Genomic DNA, 25,192 nt, shown 5'->3' with positions numbered 1-25,192 from the left:
CTTTATTGATTACCTATCACCATCAATCATTCTCATTCATAATCTCCCTCCCTGCACGTCCGCTCTTGCGACTGGCACAACAGTGCACAGATGCGACGCACAGATAACAGGCACAGCTTCTGCGCATAATTTTCGCTCTATGAGCCTAAAACGGCTTTCGCCTTAAAAAACAAACGCATCCAGTCTCAACGTTAACGTGCTTGCACACGCGCACACAAAAAGTTTGGGTTTACCCCACAGACGCGAGGCGAACGTGCCCAGAAAGAAAGCAAACCGCGCGCTCAGAGCCGGCGACCCCGGCGGCGACGTGTCCCCGAACAGTGGCGCCCTCAGCAGAAATAGCGGGCGCAACTGTAAACTCCCCAAGGACGCGCTTGCCCATTGACGGCGGCGCGACGCAGCAGGCCGCACCCACTCCGCTTCCATCGATCGGCCGTGCTCGAGCTGTCGCTGTGAACGCTGGCCTTCGTAGCAGACCAATATATTGCTGTACGAACCATCTAAACCGCTTCATTACAATATGTGTATATATATATATATGTACCGGGTGTCCCAGCTAACTTGAACCAAGGGTTACAAAATAATATATTTGCGGTAGGTCAGTGAAACCAGTTGCATACAACTACCAGCCTGCTTGCGCACTACAGGCAATTTTTTGTTTTGCAATTAGTTAATTGGCTAATTATGTTAATTTTTCTAATTTAATAAATATTCACCTTAGACCAAAAATGTGAATTGGAAACTTGTAGAGCACCTTCAGAAACCCCCATTCCATTAATTGCGATAAAGAAAGTCTCACGTGTATCTTTTTTTCCGGGCTCAAAAGAAAGCCCGCGAAATACAAATAATACCACGTGACTAGCGCATTTGAGCGCAGCGATCGTGGTGCTCTCAGTCGTGGTTTGAGCGAACGAAATCAGCTGCGGCCGTGACCCGATGGTCCCGTTGCTGCGGCAGGCAGAAATGTTGGCTATGGTTGGAGCGAGCTCGAGCTCGCCCGTCGTCACCGCGATCTTGGCCAGGCCTGTGCACCGCAGCAGCCTATATCACGACAGGCGGATGACGATAAAGAACCGGCAAATGAAGGTGCAGCGCTAATTTTAGTCGAGTCACATGTCATCTCGCCCCTTTACCCAAGCATGTATGCGCAGATTCAGTGGCTGATACCTTATCGCTCATCCGCTTGCAGTAATGTTCGCTGATGGGAGAGAAGGAGGGTTTGTTAGAATCCCGGTGGTTTCGGCTCGCCGCTCTCGGTGCTACTTGCACCATGACGTGGGCCGGCTGTCGGACGCGGGCGAAGAAGCCATCGCAGGCATATCGGCCTGCCGCTTTAACGGGGCAAAGGAGACACGGCCGCAGCTAATTTCGTTCGCTCAAACCACGACTGAGAGCACCACAATCGCGGCGCACAAATGCACTCGTCACGTGGTATTATTTGTATTTCGCGGGCTTTCTTTTGAGCCCGGAAAAAAAGATACACGTGAGACTTTCTTTATCGCAATTAATGGAATGGGGGTTTCTGAAGGTGCTCTACAAGTTTCCAATTCACATGTATGGTCTAAAGCCGATATTTAATAAATTAGAAAAATTAACATAATTAGCTAATTAAGTAATTGCAAAACAAAAAATCGCCTGTAGTGCGCAAGGAGGTTGGCAGTTGAATGCAATTGTTTTCACTGACCTACCTCAAATGTATTATTTTGTATCCCTTGGTTCAAGTTAGTTGGGACACCCGGTATATATATCAGCTGTAACTTATATGGGAATGTGCAAAGTCACCAGGCAGGGCTATAATTATAACTAAAGACGCCTGGGAGACCCTTCTGCGAAGCTCAGACCCAAGAGCCCAAAGAGAAATTGTTCGACTGGCCGAAGATGCCGCCGGAGTCCAAGAACTACCGGCCTGCAACTAAGGCGACTGTCCTACCTTCCGGGTCTAACCCCCGAAGAGCGGGATATTCACTCTGTTGGACGAATAAAAGTTCTCTCTCTCTCTCTCTCTCTCTCTCTCTCTCTCTATAGACCCTATTCACTATGAAGTTTAGCAGGCAGACCCTGTATTGCGTAGCCGCCATAATGTTGGGCGGTTAGAAACTAAAAGCACACAAAAGTATGTTTCCGAGGCATCGACTCCAGTCCACCAGCGTTCTCCCTGCTGCGCGGCGCTCATTTGCGGACGCTTGAGACGCCATTTGGAACGCCGTCCAACCAGAGCTCGGATTTCACCGACGCCGTGTCATGATTCGCAGAGGGCTCTCTCTCTTTTTTTCTTTCCCCCTCTCTGATGTTGATTTGTGAGTGTCATGGTTGCCAGTAAAGTTGTAATGACGTCACGTGATTCATTTATTGCAGCCCCATTCTTGGTGGGCGACATTGAAGTCACCTAGAATTATAAGAGGACTGTTTCCTGCCGTTTTGATCGTTTTGGCGGCGCTCGAGCTAGCCCGAGCTCTCTTCTTCCGGGCAGCCGTAGAGCCACCTAATAGCGATGGGATGGACGAGAGGTTGCAAACGTATAAGGAAATCTTAGAACACTACAGACATAGCAGAAGGTCCCTGCCACCACCGGACCGAACGCTAAATAACAAGGAGGCCGTCGCTTGGCGGCGCCTGCAAGCTGGGGATTTCCGAAGTCCCATCTGGCTTTTCCACACGCAAGTCGAGGAAAAGGCGGACGATAAATGCGAAACCTGCGGAGAAAGGGGTACTCTGGATCATATAATCTTGACGTACGAAGTTGACGTACAACTCGGATCATCTTTATTGACACTTGAAAAAGTAGTATTCTCTTTTCGCAACATGAACGAGTGCCTTCCGAAGGGAAGTATAATACCTGATTGCAAAACTAAGAGACGATGGACGCGCACGGTCTACTCCAGGAGGCGTAGTGCTCTTCTCGGCCCTCATCGTCGTTACGGAGTGCGTGCCCCTGACGATGCCTTGCGGGCAGTCGGGCGCGAAGGAGCCCCCTCGATAGTGACAGCGCCCGCCGCAGTTACCGTTTGCGGTGTTGCAGTGCCCTCGTCATGCAACTGTCGCACCATCAGTTCTTTGGGAAAGGGCCCCTGGACGAGTGGTCGCGACGGTTCAAATGATGGGTCTTCGCCCATGACGTTGCCGAGAAAAAGGACCGGCGCCAGAGCGACCAGAGCCGCCGCGGCTCCGCCCAAGAGAACCAGTGGCCAGACCAGAGCCGTCACCCTGTAGCAGACCGATGACGTGGAGGCGGAGAGTGGAGAGAGTGTGGCCGCTGAGATGTCGCATTTGGTGCTGCCACGAGATGATGCTACCGTCGAGAGTGTTGCATCGCTGATTATCTGGGTGTCGCTGCCTGAAAAAAATTGGAAGGTATTTAAGCTTCACATGAAGGGTTTGACGCTGACGCGGCAGCGTCAATAAAGACGTTTAGCCTACCGCGTACTGTGTTTTCCTTTGCGCTACAGTGCACACGATTTAATTGGTCCCGACGCGGCAGGCATGCGCTTACCTGGAGGGCACCTGGCGCCCTAAAGACCCCGCTCCATGGACACTTCTCTGTCGCACGTGCGCGCGCCAGAGCGTTCAGCACAACCCCCAGTCAGGCGTCGAAAAATGGCATGCACCCCCATGCCCGACTGAAATACTTTCAAGACTCAAAGAAATGAGTAGGGGACAGTTGAAAATACTTCCAAGCTGTGGAAAGAAGACAGAGGGGGAGTTTGAATAAAACAGCATGGGAAAGCCGCAAGGTCCAATTGTTGCAAACCGGACACCGCTTCTCACGCGCGCGCGTGCGAGCCAGCGCGGACGCCAGTATCTGTCATGTATAGATTTCTGCGCTGTGAAGTGTCCATAAAGCGGGGCCTTTTTAGTCGAGCTGCCGCGCGCCAGGGCCAATGAGCGCGCGCACTAGCGATAGGCGGGCTCACGTTACTTACGGTAACACGGTACGCTGTATGATATAGGTGTATACAATGAATCCCGTCTGCATCTCCCATTGAGGGCCCCAGTTTGCGTTCATGAGCTTTTCTAACTCGCTTAATCACTGTAACCTCTTAGTTTATCGTACTCAGTCTCGCGCAAACACGTTAGAATACGATGTGACAGATCGCCTAACGCAGGAATAAAATCTCACTTTGACCAAACCATGGTGACCTAGTAAGCCTAGGGCACCACGAGCGTTCGCGTATTATAAGCAAAGTAAGGCGTCTGGCTTGAGTTCCAATGTTCCCTGTCTGATTCCTATCTCCCCTTCCAATATGTAATGGGCTATGCGAGTGTTGATAGCTTCTGCCAGCTCCGCCATGCGGTCTTGTGACGTCACACAATCCGCCGATCAATTATTGCCCCACAATGAGATTCCTATCTCATCGTCCTACCTGAAATGAGCCATTACCTGAAATGAGCCACAGCGCCATTGCCCACTCCGGAACCTTTAAAGGGACAGAATACTGGCCTAAATATGTCAAGAGATTATGGTGATGAAAAGACGTTGCCTCGTATAGTACAGATCGAGCACTACAATATCAAAGAGGCATTACAATTTTAATTTGCCATTCAAAATCGCGTAAAAACAACTGATGCGCTATCTAGCGGAGAAACCCTATTACTTTTGGTGTAGTCTCCCACGTGACTACATATCAGCAAAATATCGCTCATTTTCGCAAGTGCACATTGTTCTTTTTTCCTCTAGGAGTGCTTGCCATAATTAATTATATTTTGCGGTCTCTCCATTGCGTCCTTAAATAAAAACCACCCATCCTTTCGCACTGCGAGAGGCATGCTTTAGATTTTGCCACTAGTTGGCGCCACAGTGTTTGGAATTTTGTGATTGAAGTGATGATAGTGCCCAGTAAAACTTTTGCCGACGAGGCGTGCGTTATTGTGCCATAACAGCCTTGAGTGTGGAATTGATCAAAAGGACTTTACTCAAAGCAAAAAATTTCGATTTACAGCCTGGCGAGTGAAATTTATATTTGTTTAAGGTACGCCTTTTTTGTTGACCACCAGTCGTCATTACGGTCGCTGCTCATGGTTTCCAGCATCGGACTACATAAAAACGGGCGCATGCACTGATCGAAAAATTCTCGATAAAAATGGTCTACAGCGTTTCTACCAAAACCGTTATGGAATCGAACACTTCAGACATCAATCTTCCCAATGCGCCAAAAAAAACATTGAGACCTAAATTCCAGTGTTCTGTCCCTTTAAGCTACAAGGCCTTTTACGCTGTCACTTTAAGATCAGTGAACACATGATGTGCCATACTGGGGCTATTCTTGAAATATTGAACTGCGCTTAAAGCGTTTACTGCTATGGCGTAGTAATGTGATTTCTGTGTTCTGGAAGATGCAGATGTTTAGTGGAATTTCCAGGCCCCCTGATGCTTCCAAACTTTCGGAAACATGCGAATGATATATTTGTCCAGTTACAACGAACGCATTGTTCAAAGTTATTCTGAATCGAATCGTCGCCGATCCGTCTTTTTCTTTTCTTTCTTTTCATACAGCTATGGTACGCTTCCGCTATTCTGCTTCACCACTATACCGGTATAAAGCTATGGATTATTTATTTGCACCAAGGAAAAGATGCCTGCGCAAACTTCTGCAGCCAACCCCTGCCCTAAGTCCATGTAAGCACAGTGAATAGAGCTCCCGACTGCTAAACCTAAGGATGCAGGATTGATACTTTTCGATAGAGGCAAAAACCAAGGCGCCCGTGTGCTGTGCGATGTCCCTATGCATCACAGAACCCATGTGGCCGAAATTTCCGGAGCCCTTCCACTTTGGGACGACAAATCTCATAAGCTACACCAGGACCCGCTTGCACAAACGATCTTAAGACTGTCTTAGCTAAGTCCAGACTTAACTGGAGTCTTAAGGATAGGCCGCTAGCATGGCTGCTTAAGACTGGAGCCAAGACTGGGCTTCAGTCCTGACTTGAATAAGTCGCTTGTATGATTACGACTCTAGTGCTGTCTTGCTTAAGACACAAGGACGCCAGGTGTCTAAGTAGAGAAATTAGGGAAATACAGGGATGCGCTGGCACTGTCCCTGCTATAAGATGTACACATTCCGTCTGTTGTGCTCATCAACGCGACATACTACACCGTCAGCTTCTGGACTGGCGCCTGCTCGTCGCGAGCGCAGCTGCGGGGCGTGCACTTGAGGGCCGGAGCGCGGTGCGTGACTTTTCGTTCATTTCCCGTGACCCTGGATCGCGGATCGCCTGGCTGGCGCGGATTTCAAGTCGCCGACGCAACCCCGCCCGCAAGACGACTCCGGATGTCCCGCGTCGGCAAGGCCAGCAGCACTATTCGAACCGCAGATCATCCACGGTGTGTGGAGGTGTGTGTTTGTGTGTGTGCGCGCGCTGGGCTCTTGTGTAAAGGAGCCGCGGAGGCCAGGAAGCTGATTCCCACGGGACTCGGGCTGTCCGGCAAGGACGTACGTGACCACGGCAGCGGATTTGAACTCTGGAATGTGCACGCGTGATGTTGTGCGTACAGGATGACGGGAGAAAGGAGGAACTGTGCTGGAGCCTATTGGCCCCGCCCAGAGAGTTTACTGCGTCCCTATTGGCGCAATGATAGGGGCTGTGTTGAGGGAGTCTATTTAACAAGCTGTCAAAGGCAATTTCAAAAAAGAGGAGAGACCAGTTACAATAAAGATGTTGTAAACCTGGTTCGTCTACGGGTAGTACTCCAAGGTGCCCAGCAGGTGCAACTCAACAGACCGCCGGTCAGCGCAACCGAGCACGGCGGGTGAGAGGAGAACCCTTTCGAATGCCAACAGCTGAACAGACCGTCGCCCTCTGGACGAGCACGGCGGGTGACAGCGTGGAGAGCGGCTTCGAAACATAACTGGCGCAGTCGACAGGATCTGCTGTGGCTGAACTGGAGTCTACGGGAACGACGACGGCGACACTACGAGCCTCGTCAACGACGACGCCTGACCGTGACAACCGCTTGGAAAGCCAATTCGTGAAGACGCTCCCAGCTTCTTGAATCCGGCGCAAGGGGACCCACCCCAAGGGACACCAGCGGCAGTCAGGCGAGTACCCCTTTGACATCTGCGGGCGCATGCTATGTCAAAGCCCTGGGTTTTGAGGAGCGATCGCGCTAAGGAAGGAGGAAAAATGGCAGAGGGGGATCAGAGTGAAGAGTTGGCAGCCGCCGGCAAGGCAGGCGAAGATGAGGTAGACTCCACACTGGAGGCTACGTCAGAGCAGTTGGCACTACTGCAATTGCAACTAAAAATTGTAGAGGCCCAGAAAGAGAATCAAAAATTGATTCTAGAAACAGAGCGATTGCGCTATGGACAGAGCGTGGAGCTTAGCGATAGCGGCAGCACCGTCGCGGCGAATGCTGGAACAGATGAAGATAGAAGGCTAAAATACGCGAGCCTATTGAAAGGCGTCCTGGCACCAATGCCGAATCAAGAGCAATTAGTGCCTGGATGGTTTGAGGAGGTGGAGGCGACTTTATGCTCGTACGACGTCCCGACCGAGTGGTGGGCCGGACTGGTTTTACCGAGGCTGAGCGAAAGGGCGCGAGGGCTCCTCGTACGGTTATCAGCAGACGAGAGGAAAAACTTCGCGTCTTTGAAAGACAAAATTCTTCGCGGACTGCGACTGTCAGCCGCAGAATACAAGAGATTATTCTCGTCAAGCAGCAAAGAGGCAGGAGAAACCTGGGAACAGTTCTCCGTACGACTAGAGAATTATCTCGACTACTACCTAGACAGCTGTAAAGTGCGCACCATTGAGGAGTTCAAACAGCTGGCGGTGACAGACCGAATGAAGGAATGCTTAAGCGCCGATGCAAGAGCACACGTTGCCTTGAGTGAGAAAGAAGGTTTTCTCAAACCTAGTGACCTCGTAGAGCTCGCAGAGAACTTCGAAGAGAGTCGGAGGTGTAGGTCAGCAGTAGGACTAGCTGCGTCCGCAACGGCAAACCACCATGCCGAGAAGCGAACCGCTACGTCATCTCAATTGGGAGGCAGCACGGCTGAGAGGCGTCCCGGGCGACAGTGCTATAAATGTCACGAGAGAGGCCACTTTGCAAGAGAATGCCCGAGAAAAGAAACTGTCTCAACAAAAAATGGAAGTAGCAGTCGCAGAGGCGAAAGACAGGTTGTTGCTCGAGTGGAAATTCCAGTTAGCGAGGAGATGGCGACAGTGAGTGACAGGCGACAGAACGAGGCAGGCGACAAACGTATTGTCACAATAGAGAGCACGGGTCAGCAGCTCAGAGCTTTGGTTGATTCGGGTGCCGATGTAACTGTCCTTCGTAAGTCACTTTGCCGCGAGTATGAAGGCGCGGGGTCAACACTGAAGCTGAGAGGAGCGTTTGGGAGTGAGGTAGTCGCCGAGCTGGCTTACGTGCCATTAAAGGCAACGGAGGGTGCTCCCCTAGTGTCGTTCAACCCGTCCGAACGAGGAGTGCTGTGTGCGCTTACCGATGAGCTAGTCGCAGGCGTAGATGCACTGATTACGCCAGATGACTACAATGAGCTTCTCGAGGAGAGAGCACTAACACCAGCAGATGAGTTAGTAGCTCTGGAATCAGATACAGATGAACCAGACGAGCCAGATACGGGACACGCTGATGCTGTGGCGTGCGTCGTCGGGGCGGAGCCTGCTGCCAGCCAAACCGAAACGAACCAGACAGCAAGGCAGCTGTTCCGGAACGCTCAGCTTGCCGATGAATCGCTAAAAGAAGCATGGGCTCAGGCTAAAGAAGGCTCGCATGGCATGCTTATACGGGACGAGCTGCTGTTCCATCGAGAGCCAGTTGCTGGACACGAGTGTTGTCAATTGGTACTACCTTCGGAACGGCGCTCGGAGGTTTTAAGGTTGGCGCATGATTCAGCGTGGGCAGGGCGCCTGGGCGAACGTAAAACGCTTCAGAGAATAAAGGGGTCGTTTTACTGGCCAGGCTTGGCCAGAGATGTCAAGCGACACTGTCGTACGTGCCATTCATGCCAGGTAAAGGCCCCTGCGCGCACTCTCGATCGTGTGCCGATCACACCCCTCTCTAGACCAGATAGCCCGTTTCAAGTCATCAACGTTGATTGCATAGGGCCAATTGAACCACCGTCTGCGCGAGGGCACCGTTACGCGTTGTGCGTTGTTGATGTTAACACTCGGTGGCCAGAGGTCGTATGCTTGCGCGCGCTGACAGCAAAGGCTACGTGCGAGGCGTTGCTACAGATCTTTGCACGCATGGGTATACCGGAAACGGTGTGCTGTGATCAAGGCACAAATTTCACGGCTCAGTTAACTAGAGAGATGCTGTCCAGGCTTGGAACATGCCCAAGGTTCTCCACGCCGGACCACCCGCAGAGCAATGGACTGGTTGAGCGCTGGAACGGTACCTTCAAATCCATGTTATTCCGTATTGTGGAGGAGCACGGCAGGGACTGGGACAAATTTGTTCCATTTCTGCTGTGGGCATACAGAGAGGTACCTAACGAAACGACGGGCCGCTCTCCGTTTGAGCTGATGTACGGGAGGGTGCCAGTGGGGCCTCTTTCCATCTTGCAGAAGTCGTGGAGTGGGGACTGGTCCGTCCCGGACTCTCTAACAATCCCAGCTGAGGAATATCTTTCGGAGCTGCGCAAACGGTTAGCTGAGGCACATGCGACAGCTGAAAGTAATTGCACCGATGCTCAGAGAAAGTATGCGAATCGCTACAATCTCCGCGCGACGGATAAACAGTTCGCGGAAGGGGACGAAGTGTTGTGGCTGGAGAAGGAAGGCCAAGGCAAATTGATGGGAAGGTGGATAGGACCGGTCAAAGTTGTACAAAAGTTGCGGCCCTACAGTTACCTAATCGAGTTGGAAGGCGGCACACGTCGGGCTGTGCACGCCAACAAACTCCGAGCTTACCACGCACGCGTTAATGTTGTAGGCACAGTTTTCGAAGGGGACAGTGACTTCGGCGACGTGCCCACATTCCCAACACCGTCTGACGAAGGAAGTAGCGTGTCGGGCGAAGCTTTGAGCCACCTTACCCAATCGCAACGGGAGGAGCTGACCACGGTGCTCGCTAAGCACGGACAAGTGTTTGGTAGTAAACCGGGCAAGTGCACCGCTGGCATGCACAGAATAAGGCTGAAGGCAGGATCTGAAGTGCTAGCCGGACATGCGTACAAGGTACCAATGGTGTTTCGGAAGGAAGTGGAAAGGCAGATTAACGAACTGTGTGAGTGGGGTCTGATTTTTCCGGTAGAGAGCGCCCATGCCCATCCCATAGTTTGTGTATCTAAGAAGGACGGCGGCATAAGGCTCTGCTGCGACTATCGCAGGCTCAACAGCGTTACGGAACCGGACGCATTCCCCATGAGTATACCTTCGGAGCTTTTGTTTCTGGTGGCAAAGGCGCGTTACATCACCCTCATTGACATGCTGAGGGGATATTGGCAAATACCGTTAGATGAGCAGTCTCAATCACTGACGGCGTTCGTAACGCCGGTCGGGCAATACGCTTGGAAAGTGATGCCTTTCGGGCTTCGGAACGCTAGCTCCACGTTCCAGCGAATCATTAACGAGGTATTAGCACCACACAGAGAGTATTCCTGCGCTTACATTGATGATCTCGCCATATTTTCCGAGACGTGGGGGGATCATCTGAGGCACATCGACAATGTTCTAAGTTCCGTAGCAGCTGCGGGATTCACTGTGAATGCAGCTAAATGCCGATTCGCAAGAGGGGAGGTAGAGTTTCTTGGTCACATAGTAGGATCGGGTAAGCAAAGCGTGAATCCTGCAAAGGTCAGCGCTATCCAGGAGATTCCCCCGCCACAGACGAAGCGGCAGCTGAGGAGTTTTCTCGGGTTGGCAAACTACTATAGACAGTATGTCCCTGACTACTCGCGTATTGTTCTCCCGTTGACTAACCTGACGAAGAGGAGGACCCCTCATCGGCTACCTTGGGACAGCGAGGCACAGAATGCGTTCGAGAGCATTAAAGAGTGTTTAGGGCGCGCGACATCGCTGTATGCACCAGATCCTAGTAAGGAGTTTATACCATCCACCGATGCCTCCGACTACGCCGTAGGAGCATGTCTCGCACAGTGCGACGAGGAGGGGAACGAACGCCCGATCGCATTTCTAAGCAAGAAGCTCAGTCCGACCCAGACTCGGTGGGCCACAATCGAGAAGGAAGCCTACGCGATCATATGGGCACTGAGTAAGCTCGAGGCTTGGCTATTTGGTGCACAGGTGCGTGTGGTAACGGACCACAACCCCCTTAAGTACCTTACGCTTACCAGCCCGCATAGTGCCAAGTTAACTCGCTGGGCTCTCGCTCTCCAAAGGTTCAATCTTACGATCGAACATAAAAGGGGCACGCAAAATGCCAACGCCGATGCTATGTCAAGGCTGGTGGCGGCCAACTAAATGGAGCTAAGCGCATCGAGGGAAAGGTAAATGGCCTAAGAATGGTTTGGGCTTTGTCATTGCGTGTGGGCGCGGATGGCGGGGGGTATTGAACCTGACGCCAGCCGCGTCGCGTTGTTCGCTTGTGTGTTGTGTGTGGCTGCATTATAAAGACTTATGCAGCACACTTGGTGGGGAGGTGTTGTGCTCATCAACGCGACATACTACACCGTCAGCTTCTGGACTGGCGCCTGCTCGTCGCGAGCGCAGCTGCGGGGCGTGCACTTGAGGGCCGGAGCGCGGTGCGTGACTTTTCGTTCATTTCCCGTGACCCTGGATCGCGGATCGCCTGGCTGGCGCGGATTTCAAGTCGCCGACGCAACCCCGCCCGCAAGACGACTCCGGATGTCCCGCGTCGGCAAGGTCAGCAGCACTATTCGAACCGCAGATCATCCACGGTGTGTGGAGGTGTGTGTTTGTGTGTGTGCGCGCGCTGGGCTCTTGTGTAAAGGAGCCGCGGAGGCCAGGAAGCTGATTCCCACGGGACTCGGGCTGTCCGGCAAGGACGTACGTGACCACGGCAGCGGATTTGAACTCTGGAATGTGCACGCGTGATGTTGTGCGTACAGGATGACGGGAGAAAGGAGGAACTGTGCTGGAGCCTATTGGCCCCGCCCAGAGAGTTTACTGCGTCCCTATTGGCGCAATGATAGGGGCTGTGTTGAGGGAGTCTATTTAACAAGCTGTCAAAGGCAATTTCAAAAAAGAGGAGAGACCAGTTACAATAAAGATGTTGTAAACCTGGTTCGTCTACGGGTAGTACTCCAAGGTGCCCAGCAGGTGCAACTCAACAGACCGCCGGTCAGCGCAACCGAGCACGGCGGGTGAGAGGAGAACCCTTTCGAATGCCAACAGCTGAACAGACCGTCGCCCTCTGGACGAGCACGGCGGGTGACAGCGTGGAGAGCGGCTTCGAAATATAACTCCGTCAATTTTGCGTTGTGTAAAACCCGTGCCATTGCTTTTTGCGGCTTAAGATTATGTTACGAGGAAAAATGCCCCAAGTGGTTGCTGAGGCCGTTCTGGGAAGCCACTGTGGTGAACATGAACCCGAAGCGTTCGACGTTTGGAACACGAGCCGTCTTAAATAAGCTTGGTCTTTCTAAAGACACCGTTTAAGTCTGGACTTAGCTCGGACTTTATCGTGCAAGCCGGCCCAGTTCATGAAAATGTGCAACACATAACTGCCCGTATTTGCACGAAAAATGACAGGAGAGTTACGAGTGTACAACACGAGTGCTCTAGGTATGTCAGCGAATAATTTTTTTACACACATGCTCTGTTCTTTCCTCGCAATGTCTTAAAGCCATTGGTGAATCCAGGCTTTCCCGGACGTGCAGCGGTACTCTGAGGAGAACTGGTTTCGAAAAATCGATTACAGCTACGACGGGTAACCATCTAAATCTGTTTGCCCCCTCCCTTTTTTCTCGGTAGCCTCGTTTCAGGTAGTGCACGTGGCTATACCACTTCATGTTGGCCATAACCACCCTTTTCATGGCAGTGACGCTGCGGATTGTTAATCTGGCAATCAGCATACAACTTAGCATTCGCCTGTTCCTGCCACGGAGGAGTGAAAGCATAGAACGACTCCTCAGAATCCTAGATTCCAGCTAGCCAAAATACTAACGCGTCACGTTTTTTCGCAATGCCTACTGGGATTCTTAAGCTTCGTCTCACGCGTCGTCTGCAGGGAACCCAAGCTCAAGTTTCGCCGCGCGACGGCAGCGCCGCATTCCTGGCGTGGTGACGAAATGTGAAACGATGGGGCTTCGCCGTAGCAGACGCTCCGCTAGATTCCTGTGCACGCGCGGCGATCGCGTTGCGCCTGGCGGTTATTTGGCGATACAAAAACGCATCCGCTGATGCGGAACGGATGTACTAAGTAGCATTGTGCCATGGGAAGCCACAATAGTAGGCGAAGCACCACAATTCGAGGCTCGCGTGTGAAACTTTGCAGATTCCTTTGGAAGCGTGTCCGCAAGACCTGTTTTCCAACCCCATGACAGCGTTCTGAGAAGTCTCGCGTTCTTTGTGGAAACGAAAAGAGCCAATTTCCCCTTTCTTCGTAAACTCAGAAATGTTGACAGTTGACAAAGACGGCTTGGAGAGCCATCAAAAAAGTACAGTGGTTAAACACCATGCATAAAAAGTGAAGAGGATAGAAGATTATCCTGCTCGTCGCTCCCCGCGTGTCTAGTTTTGCCGATTTTTTGTGCTCTCTCCCTGCTTTGTGGGTGCTCTGAAAGCAACCAAATCAACAGATGTGACGTCCGCAATCGAGACTGATGTGTGAATGTACCCTAAGTGTCCACAGCTGCCTTTTCATTTTTAGATTGACCAAGAAAATATCTAGGAACGAGGCCTTTTTTTTTTTCGGGGGTGGGGGCGGCGTTGGAAAACATGCCTTGCTGAGACGCTTTTACAGATTTTCGCAAATTGGCCAATACGTGAACCAATTATTATATTATTATTATTATTATTATTATTATTATTATTATTATTATTATTATTATTATTATTATTATTATTATTATTACTATTAACGAAGATATGTCGGAAGTGCAGTACGAAAGTGATCCTAGCTATGGCTCGACTAACACTACTCGCACGGAGCACCCCGTCACAGGGTTCGTGAGTGCAAACCAAATATTATCATAAATGAAGCGCAACCATTTAATAAGAACCGAAATAAAACACTGTGTAGTACAAGCTTGGATTTCACCTGCCTTCCGAGCCAGCGAGCCTGTTATATCGCGTGTAGCGCACAGAGCACGCATGTGCTTATGAGATTGCTAGCGTTCTTGTCTTTGAAGAAACACCTCCTTCGGACTATATACTTATTCTTCTACTGCGAAATTTCCTTTGGTAACGTCGTAATAATAAAAAAACAAATCCGTATATAGATCGCATGCTACAGGCCAAAACGATGGTCAACGAGCGGGCCACTTTATTCCACAGTACGGATGATACTTTAGCAGTTTTTAAAGATATTATGTACGACAATATAATTACATAGCGAACTTACCTCGAGATGCATTCCTACCTTTTTGCTAACGTGGGACGCATTCACAATCAATATTTACTCATCCCCGTCTGTCGTCTGCTCTACAGTGCAGACGTGAATAAAAAGTTTCCCGCTTATAATAACGTATTCTTCATGGAAGTACGCGTCAGGTTGCCCAATCAAGACGGAATGTGGGTTGCATGTCGCGGTGCACCTGCGGGGGCGCGTCAATGTGCGTGCTCGTGCGAGAGAAAGCGCACGGCGCACGCCGTGGAGGCAGCGAGCGAGCCGGCGGCGTCCAGTGAGTGCCCGCGCGACAAAGCAGCGCGAGACGTCTGCACGTACGCAGAAGGGAGGGAGCGAAAGGAGAAAACTTGCACGGGATGCCTACGTGGTGCCGCCTCGTTTATCCCCAGTTTCTATTTTTCTGTCAGAGATGGCGCTCCCTGTCAGGAGCAGCAGCGCCGCTCGACGGTGCTTTGGAAGCCCAGGGGGCAGCACCCGCGGCTAAAGCCCCTTTACCCGCGGCTAAAGTCCCTTGATAATTTGAAAGTAGCGACACTCTCCTCCGCGCCGCGCTTTCCTCCTCGATTCTCCTCGCGCGGCGGCGGCGAGCGCTGCGCACGACACGCTTTTTCCCCCTGACGCCCGCCGGCCGGCCGCAGCAGTGAGTGAAGCGCAAGCTTTTGGGCCAGGTCTGCGCTCCAGGAGTGCACAAAATTTTTGAAAAATTGCGAGAAAAGCATTGAGAATGCCGATAGTAAAGTTCATGAATTGATTGGTTTCTTCTTAGAACTGTTTGAATGGGGAATACTGATAAACAAAGCTTTCAGGCGAGTTCTGTGCTACAGACGCTTTTTAAGTCTCATGATAAGGTTTTACTTTGTGCACTTAATCTAGTACTGCCGCTGACTTTGTGTTTTTTTTTTAGAGCGTGAAATCTGTCACCGCGGTAAAACTTCAGAAAACGATCCAGGCTGGTGCTTTGAACTTCAAGATTAGAGAAGGTTAAAGCAGGACTTAGTCTATTTCGCTACTGTCAAGCTATCTCTCTAAGCATAGTATATGTCACGTGATCAACCATGAGATTGGATTATTGGTTAATTGTACATGTATTTCAATCAATTACTGGGCCAAATTAATTGATATTTAGTAAATTGCAATTAAAATCTAAATTTTAGCTGCAACACAGAACCGTATACCGTTGGAAAGCTTAGGCCAAGCGTAATGGCACTGTGCTAGTTAGCGATCCGCGATAATCTGCGTTCATTAGTTAATTTTGTATAAAATCAAATTTTGAGCTGTTCCTTGCTGCTTCGAGGCAAGGAACAGGTTTGCCACGGCAGTCTTGATATGATGCTGATGGAGGAATTAAATAATTTTATGAGTACGTGGCCCCTCACTGACTTCGCGTGTGGTTAAAAGACAGCAGGGTACACTGGGAGAAGTGGTGGGCCCTATTGCCGATACACTGAAGTTCTGGGGCAAGCATGCTGTGGTCTCATGCGCTGTGTAAAAGAGCTTGATTTCATTGAACGCAACAATCAAATAAAAGATTACAAGGTGCACATAGGTCTTCAACGTGCGGAAATGAGAAAGCATATAACTGCCAATTCATTAACTATCGCTATCCTATCTATCACTATATCTACTAATGCCAGAGACCTATCGTAACTGTCACTATCCGCAACGAACACTATCACCTCACTATCCGGGCCTAGTAATATAATTTACTATTATTATCCGTAACAGTCACCATCATTACTTATCACTATTCATAACCATCACTATTTAATCTGATGCCGTCCCATGACCCATTGATATACTTCAATTTTCATTGACTTACGTTGTCAGTCATATCTCTATTATCTTATAATATCTGACGAGACAACTATACATTGACTTTTAATTCTTATACTTTCTTGTTTTCTCATAAATGGAGGTGGGAAAAGAGCAAGCCACAGAAATAACTGACTAATATCAGCGCGAGGTTCATGTCTCTGTCGAGGAGGCTTCCTTTACTTCAGGACAGGTCGGTGAGAGAAAATTGATGGAACTGCGTTTGGTCTGTTCTTTTTTTCGAGTTCGTGTAATATTGGCGGCTCAAACTGGTCTTCAGTGAAATGTAGCTAGAACATAGAGCGATGAGATAATTACTCAGGCTAGGTGAAAAAAAAAATCTTGCATACAATTGAAATGAGTAATATGTTACAGTGTTAAGAATTGTTGCTCGCAAAATGTTCCCCTATTTTTACATAATAACTATAATCATTGATTGTTTAAGTTTCGTAAATACAGAAAATTGATGCAATGATTCCGGCTGATTTGACATCGATGGGATAACTTTTCTCGCAATAAATGAATACGCGGAATCGCGCTTTTAGAGCTCCAGCTTTCAAAGCGAAGGTAACCTGCCAACGCCTAGTAGTCATGGTCAAAGTGAAGCGTGTGTGATCATATGAACACCTCCTGCACATTGGCCGTATCCCTGATAAAACGAACGCATATTTTTTAACCCACGCGTGCGTCGAAGCATGGCAAGACACATTCAAGAATTGAAAAAAAAAATGCCATACGACCTAACTAGTGCAGATTACCCGCAATACCTCGGGTTTACTTGCCAAAGAGTTTTTCAGGGCCAGCATTCATTGCTCCCGGGTAACCGACGCACACTACAAGTAAAAGCTGGAAAGGCTAGCTCCTCTACAAGCCCGAATTTTGATTTTTAGTGAAGGAGGCCAGGGATCCTAGCATAATCGCGACAAATTCAATCGAGAGACTGTAATTTTCCAGTTATTTCTGACAGCAAAAAGCAGATTATAGCGCCCTGTTTCTGACTGTACAGAAGTCGAAGCGTGTTAAATGATGGAGCCTTGGAGCCTCGCAGAATATTCAGCATGCTGCAGAGGACAATCTTATTTTTATACAATGAACATGCTGCCGCCGCAAAAATATTGAGCAGCAAGCAGGAATAAAAAACGCAGCGTCAGGTGACGCGTTATTACGGGGAGTGAGAAAGGCACTCGACGTCGCAAACAACTCTGTTGTTTCTAGGAATAAACGTCTTTCGACTAATCTTGTGAATCCATTGACTCGTGCGCAAGCCGTCACGCTTGCCTTGAGATATCATGAATACCGCATAACCATCTTCAAGTCGCTTGCTGCAGTTGTACGCGCAACAGCACGGCATAGAGCTTGCACGCTGCAATAAAAGCACAGCGCGCAATATTCGCTCGCCGAGACTAGGGGAAAAATGGCGCGAAGGAAAAAGAAAACACAAGGAAAACGCCGGACGCGCGTCGGTTTCCAATGGCAACGGCAGGGAGACCAATCGTCGTTCAGGAAATCGGGCGGAGAGCCGGCCTTCAGCGAAGGGGCGCGCAAGGGGCGAGGGGGAGGCGAGGAGGTAGCGCGGCGGCGGCAAAGTTCAATCGTTGGCGTAACTTTCAAAGTATCAAGGGGTTTTACCCGCGGCGAACAGGCAGCGCCACGAGTGAGCGCCGGAACAGTTTGATAGGGAGACGCGCGGCCGCCTGGGCAGGGCGCGCGCTTGAAAAAGGCGGCTTGAGCAGCGAAATGGTAGCAGTTTCAGCCAGCTCGAGCGACGTAGCGAAGCACAAACAATGCGAGAGCCACACGACACAAGACGCAGAGACAGGGACGAGCCCTGGCCGCCCGCTTGGCGTTTATTTCTAGGCTAGAAACACGCGAAACGGAAGACGACAGGAGAAGCGCGCGCTGTTGGAAAAGGCCGAGCAAAACACGAAGGGGGTAGGAGGGTTGGGGGCGTAAAAACACGGTAAAAATGTAGAAAAATAAAAAAAAACATTTGTGGCGAACGCCCCTCCTCCCAAGTGTGGTACAGCTTCACAAAGGCCAGCTCGAATGCCCCAAGCGGGGGCATTCGAAAAAAAAAAACTGCGGGGAATCGAGTGGCCGAGAAGGACGGAACGAGTATGGGAGAAGAATAGGAATGAATGAAGCTGTAGTCGGAGAAGAGAAAAAAACCCTAAAAAAATAAAAAGCGACAAGCCTGAAAACTCTAGAACGCGATTACGGGGGCAATGCTGCAGGCACATATATTACACAGACGGATTTTGAAGAGCTTTAGCTGTTTTCTGCTGAGGCGGTTGCCACTTTTCTCGACGATAAAGGAAAGGATGGCAGATAGCACGCGGTCGCTGATACAGCGACACAGCTATGAGAATGAAAACTCCCTTACAGCACTGCACAAACGCTCTACAGTTTCCAATACACATGCATGTCTTCCTCTCTGTCACATGTCAGAATTGTAGCATGCTTAATTTTCTTTTTCGTCGAAAGAACGTCCTGTCTCATCCCGACTTGAATGCTAGTTTTCTTTCGTATGTTTTTTTTTTTTTTTTTAACGATCCTTAATGCCTCTTTAACGGTACTTTCAAGTCCTCTGCCACAAAATTAAGTTTTGACAGGGGAAGGTAACAGGTGGCAGTCAGCCGCTCGACAACTTGTTTGGAGCAGGATGGCATGTAATGAATGCCAGATCTGTTCAGAGTGTCCAAAAATAAGTAAAAAAAATACATTCATTTTTGTTTACTTATTTACTACTACAGTCTCGATTGAGCAGTATCGCATGAGAAACAGCTTATCATTCGAGGTTCAACAGCTCAGTAGACATCGAAATGTCATTAACACAACTAAATGAATAAAGCGTATGGAATGACATCTCCTGAATCACATCTACAGAGGAGGACGAAGCGGACAGCGAAGGAAAAGAAAAAAAAAGGAACGAGCTGAAAGGGAGGAAAAAAATAATGTAAGCAAGCAAGCAAGCAAAAAAAAAGTTGGCAAGGTACATTCGCGAAACTAATGCGCAAGACACAGTAAATGGCCATTAAAACGCTCCATTCCTGTTGATTACTCTCTGCATTGTACTGGTGCTTATGCAAGCTATCGTAGACAGGGAAATATAGACCACAGGACAGCATACATAAAAATTATGCAATGAACAACTGCATTCACGAGCGCGGCCCAGTGGGCCCACTGATGCGAGTTGCCCAATTTCTTTAAATATTATTTTTTTTTTTTTTGCAGGTTGAGAAAGGATGCTAATGCAGGTGAAGGTATAGTGTGTCCTCTTTCGAAAAAAAAAAAATGCTTCGCGGTAAATCTGGAAGCGGCAATACCCGGGCATGATTGCCAGCTCACTGCTCGTTGGAAGGCAGCGATTCGCACTTAGCGTCTCTTCGCGTCGTAAAGCTTATTCGGTGACGCGAAAAATATGTTATCAGGCCAGTGAAAATGTGTGCAACAGCAGCAATGCAAGGACTGCAACCTAGCAATTCATTTGTAACCATAGAATGCCGCGAATCGAAAGAACGAACGGCAAATGCGCCCCACGCACAGCAGATCTGCCGCGTCTCCGCTGCACGGCCGGGTGCACGTCTCCCTACCAAACTGTTCTTCCCGCCTCGAGGGGCGCGCGCGTCGCACCGCGAGTTACTCCTGCACGGTGCCTATAGATTGCGATATGTTGACTCAGCCGGCGGGTACAATTCGCAATCCGAACTTTAATCCAAGCTCTACATTTCGAGGACGGTGCAAGGTTTTGGAGACCCACAGTGAGCATTGGTCTTCACTGCTGCGCCCTTAGTTTATTCAACACACCATCGTAAGCTGTTTTGGAAGCCCTCGAGAGCTGGCCGTGGCCCGGCGCAACGCGAAATTGTCTGCTCGCTCTCATGCGGAATCGTTCCGAAACGCCTTGCGGCATGAGGAAACGTGCCGAAACGCCTAAGATATGTGACCAAATGGGGGAGGGGAAGCCCTCACGCCCGGCCTAAAAATGTGACCTAAAGGACTCTCCTCAACTCTTTCCGTCCTCCATGGCTCCGTCCATGGTAGGCGTTCTCCGGGTTCTTCTCGTGGCAGCCACCTTCCGGTAGCACATCCTTCCACTCTCACCGTTGCCTCCTAAGCCATTTGGTCACTCGTCACCTTCCATTCTCTCCTCCCCAATGCTCCTTGGAACAGAGAATAAGAAATCTATCTCTGCAACGCGAAACTAAGGGAGGCGCTAATAATATAAAAAAAAAAACAACTATAGTACGAAGAGATATCCCAATGATGCCTGATTCATAGCCACTTACACGAGTTCAGTCTAGGTGGCTTTGGTTCACCGCGTCTCTGGGCACTGTGTAAGGCTTGTATTCCCACATAACAAGGCAGAAATACGTACCCACTGCGGCAACCGCAGTATGGAGTCCAGGTTGCTCAGGTCTAGGCAGCGGCGGCTCAGGAGTCGGCACGCTAAATGACTCCTCAAAGGAGCCGACGGCGGCGTCCTGGCGAGAGCGAAGCGACCGCGAGGACTGCACCACCAGCGCGGACGTGGAACTGAACGGCGCGGAGACGCCAACGACGTGCATTCGCGAACAGTCGATCCAGTGCTTCCACTTGGCGCTGTGCTTCATTGCTGTCTTCTTCTTCCTCTGCCACTTGAACTGTGCTGCGTTGTGCTGGGGTTTATGGCGCATTGGAAACTAAACCCTTCATGCGCCAATCGCATGGTTTAGTGATGTTCAGTGGATAAAACATTAGTTTAACGCAAGATCTCCTCAATATAAACGGGGCTCACCGGTGTTTCTGCAGCAGCCGCTTGGATGAGCCATTTCTTTCAAGAAACCTCCATAGCTGTTTCTTGGTGTTGTGATGTGGAAACGCATGGGAGTGATCACATACCACAGTTACGTATGAATCAAGCGGTTCGCACCTACCACTTCGTCTCGTATGCAATACACAGATTGGCCTGCTTTTAGGGCATCTGTGGAGACTTCCTGCATCAACCTCCAGTCACCCTCTCAAATAGAGGGCCTAATTACGCCCTCTCTCGTTGAGAACACTCGCTCTGTTTGTGTGCCTGCGTCAGTGTCTAGCATCGACGTGGAATTCGAGAGGCTTCGCGCGGTCCGTAGGCGGGCTGAAAGGAAGTACAGAAGAACGAAATTCGCGTACGATCTCGCACTTTCTCGCCGAGCTAAACGACAAGTTTTGCGCCACCTAGAGAAGTTAGGACGACAATGTTGGAGACAGGTCTGCTTATCACTGGATTCCCGTAAGCCACATTAGCGTATCTGGCATGTTGCGAGAAGCTTGCACTCACATCCGCAAGAAAGGCACCATTTTCGTGCCCTGGCCCTTCATCAACACCGCAAATAAGTTGACGTAGCTGACGAAGCTGCTGTCTTTTTTAAATATAAAGGGGGCTTACGACAACGTCTTCCATGATGCTATTCTTGATGGACTTGATGACTTGGGAGTTGCATGGCGGCCGACTGTACCTGTGGATTGTGAGCTATCTCAACGACCTCTCTGTTTACATGACTACACCTAATGGAGGTACTACCCGCTATCAGGTCGGTCGTGGAGTTCCGCACGGGGGAGTCCTCAGCCCAACTTTATTTAATGTTGCGCTAATTTGCCAGGTGAGGGAACTGCCAACTAATATCTACATCAGTGCATATGCTGATGACATCTTCATCTGGGCTTCTGGTTCGATGCGCCGACAACTACATGCGAGATTGCAACAAGCTGTGTCGTCGACATCGATGTACCTACGGTGTCAAGGTTTGCATTTAGAGGCAGAAAAATGTGCAGTGATTGCATATACTGGAAGGTGTGTAGCCGTTACCCGATTACTCTTTATGGGGTTGTGATACCGTATGCCTCCAATCACAGATTCTTCGGAGTAATTATTGACCGCAGACTATCATGGTCGAAACGTAATATGGTGAGAAAAACGCTAACAAATTTTTGCCGTGTTCTTTATTTCATAGCTGGCATCAAATGTGGTCCAACTGAGCACTCCTTACTAAGGCTTTACGAGACTGTTTGTTGGCTACATCCGGTACAGTCTCCCAGTACTCTATAGCATTTCATGCTTGCAGACTTTAGAGAACGTGCAAGCGCAGGCACTGAAAATGTGCCTTGGACTGCCCAGATGTATCTCTAACAAAGGCACAATGGAAGAGGCACATGCTCGCCCAATATCCCTATACTTGTTCCACGAACCACTTCTTGTTTATTTACGAGTATTTACACGACGCCGTTTCCACCCACTGAGAAAGGTTCTGGATGAGCGGCTGGACTGCAGTTTTACGAGTGCACTCCGCTGCCACCAGTCGCAAGTACCAACAGTATATGCCCTTCCATATCGTCCCGCCCAACCACAGTGGGTGATGGATAAACCTTTGGTGCGCCTTCGTGTTTCCGGGATACAAACGAAATCAATGGTGCCACTTAGAGAGCTCAAACAACTTACCCTGGCGCACATTTGGTCAGAATACTCTAATTATATTCACGTATACACCGACGGATCTGTGTCAGCACAGGCATATCCGCTGCAGCTGTGGTCATACTGGCTCAGAAAACGGCTCTACATTTCCTTTTGGGACATACTTCTACGTCAACCGCTGCTGAACTTGTAGCCATTCGGGAATCTATTCGCTCCATATGCGGGGAACCACCTCAAACATTGTGTATATCCACGGACTCAATGACTGCATTGTAAATTTTAGGCCACGCCGAATACCAGTCCCGCTCACAAAACATTATGCAGCTCCTTACACCTGCCCGACTGCAAGGCCACAGGATAATGCTTCATTGTATCCCTGTCCACTGCGGACTCCATGAAAATGAACAGACCGATGTTGAAGCAAAACGTGCACTCAGCAATGGCCTCCAAATAACTGCCTTTTTCAAGAGCGGATACGACATGTTTTCTAATGAACTGTATGCAGAAGGCTACGGCAGCTTACTGGGCCTAGCCAGACGCCCGACACATTCGTCTAAGAAGGCTCGATCGAACATTGCCATTTTATGTTCCGCGTAAATTTCCGCGCCATCATGCATGCTTGTTATATAAACTGCGTTTAAACGTGGCTTTCACTGCAGGTACTTACATATGATTGAATAGGTGGACCCCCGGAATGTTCAACTTGTGGCATCCCCGAGACTGTGGACCCTATATTATTGATTTGACCTGTGTATGCGTGTGAAAAAAACAAAATGCTAGCCGTTTCCTTGAAGTGCTTGGACAAGAGGCCTCTGTCGGAGGTGTTGCTGCTGGGCGTTTGGGAGGACAAGGGGAAGGGTGTCCAGGCAATGCGGGCTTTTTGCTGTTTTTTGTGGCCACCGGACTCGATTCGCGCTTGTAAAGCTGCTGCTGACAACAATGCTGCACATAACCAGCGCATGCGTAGATAGTCCCTCTTTCCTTCTTCCCTTCCTTTCCTTCTCTATATATTTCCGAGCCGGAAATAAAGCGTCGTCTTTTCACTCTGTGAATCTGCCTGGTTTTCATCGCGTAGCTGCCGGCCTTTGGCCGGTAGAACGCAACAGTGGCGACGAGGATTCTGCTGCAGCAAGGAAACCAGCAATACGCCCAAGCACGACAGTCACGCAGAAGGAACCCACCGCCAAGGATCAGCCATGGCACACAGGCTACCGGAATTCGAAGACGAAAAAGATAAGTGGCAGCCGTACCTTGTCAAGGTTCAAACTTATTTCGAAGCGAATGATCTGATAGACGATGCTAAGAAAAGAGCCCTGCTAGTAGCGGCGCTTGGAACAAGGACAATAGAAATTTTGAACGCGAAGGTAGCCTAACGACCTTACCTACAAAGAAGTTGTGGAGACGCTAAGCAGCTACTACGACCCGGTACCGAATGAAATCTCTGAAAGTTTCAAGTTCTTTCATCGCTGCCAGCAAGAAGGGGAATCTGTACATGCATTCATTGTGGCAATACGGCAGATGGCACACAATTGCAATTTTGGAACAATGCTACACAGAATGATAAGGGACCGTATTGTGTGTGGTGTCAGATCCAAGAATCTGTAGAAGCAGCTGTTAGCGAAGAAAAATCTGAATCTCGAAGAAGCCGAGGCTCTTGCCCTCGCCGCAGAGAACGCTGAACGCGATTCGCAAGGGATTGTTACTGACCAAGAACAAGCGAGATTGCTAAAGCTCTCTGGCCAATACGAATCGCGCACGAAGTCACAGGGCGTGCAACAATGCAAATGTTGCGGTAAGCATGGTCATAATACAAAGGCTTGTCGACTAATCAAGCGCAAATGTTTTAAGTGTGCACGGCCAGGGCATTTAGCGCGAATGTGTGCGGCAAATGAGACAAGCAGGACGCTAGCACTAACAGCACAGACGCCAGAAACCGAAGAGAGTGATAGTAGCGCGTCCCAAATCTGGTCCTTGACCACCACGCGCTCTCTTATACCCCCCATCAGAAAATCGTTTGCATGGAATGGCATCGAAATAATGATGGATACTGATACCGGCTCCCCTGTTTGCGTCATTCCCAAAAGCATTTACCAAGTGCACTCCCATCAATGGCCGCAGCTGCAAAAGTCGGAAGTACAGCTTTCATGCTATCTCGGAAAGTTGCCACTCCTTGGCACACTGACCATGCCAGTTTCCTATGAAGGTACCACAGTACAATGTAGTCTGACGGTTTTAGACTGCAATGGCCCCAGTCTTTGCGGTCGGAACCTGCTGAAAAAATTGACAGACGAACGCATTCAGGTGCTGACCATGTATTCGAAGCCTTCCGTATCAAAGCAAGCCAGGGAGGACGTGCCGATGCTGCTCCAGCAAAACTGCGACCTGTTCACTGAAGGCGCTGGTCTCATGAAAGGTCCGCCAGCCCGACTGCACATCAAGGCCGGAGCAAACCCCAAGTTCTTTAAGGCAAGTAAAATTCCTTTTGCACTTCG

At 49.7% G+C, this 25,192-nt stretch overlaps 1 protein-coding gene across 1 annotated transcript; it reads right to left on the bottom strand.

Moving 5' to 3' along the window:
• Window positions 1–2,492: 2,492 nt before the first annotated feature.
• Window positions 2,493–25,192, bottom strand: LOC146186619 (uncharacterized). The gene is made up of 2 exons (XM_084607356.1): window positions 20,646–25,192; window positions 2,493–3,334 (listed from the first exon to the last, which is right to left on the bottom strand). The coding sequence occupies exons 1-2, from the start codon at window positions 20,941–20,943 to the stop codon at window positions 2,916–2,918; spliced, it is 717 nt and encodes a 238-aa protein (XP_084463482.1). The 5' UTR covers window positions 20,944–25,192; the 3' UTR covers window positions 2,493–2,915.

The sequence above is a fragment of the Amblyomma maculatum genome, chromosome 6, assembly GCF_055883805.1.
Source record: "Amblyomma maculatum isolate TAMU_Amacu chromosome 6, ASM5588380v1, whole genome shotgun sequence".
Classification (NCBI taxonomy): Eukaryota; Metazoa; Arthropoda; class Arachnida; order Ixodida; family Ixodidae; genus Amblyomma; species Amblyomma maculatum.
This window is presented reverse-complemented; position numbering and strand designations above follow the sequence as displayed.

Bases quoted from the DNA above. Each gene is read 5' to 3' on its own strand.
- LOC146186619 (XM_084607356.1), bottom strand. From the start codon at position 20,943: ATGCGCCATAAACCCCAGCACAACGCAGCACAGTTCAAGTGGCAGAGG. The intron at 3,335-20,645 runs GTACGTATTTCT...AATTTTTTTCAG, and splicing joins TACTGCGGTTGCCGCAGTGG to GCAGCGACACCCAGATAATC.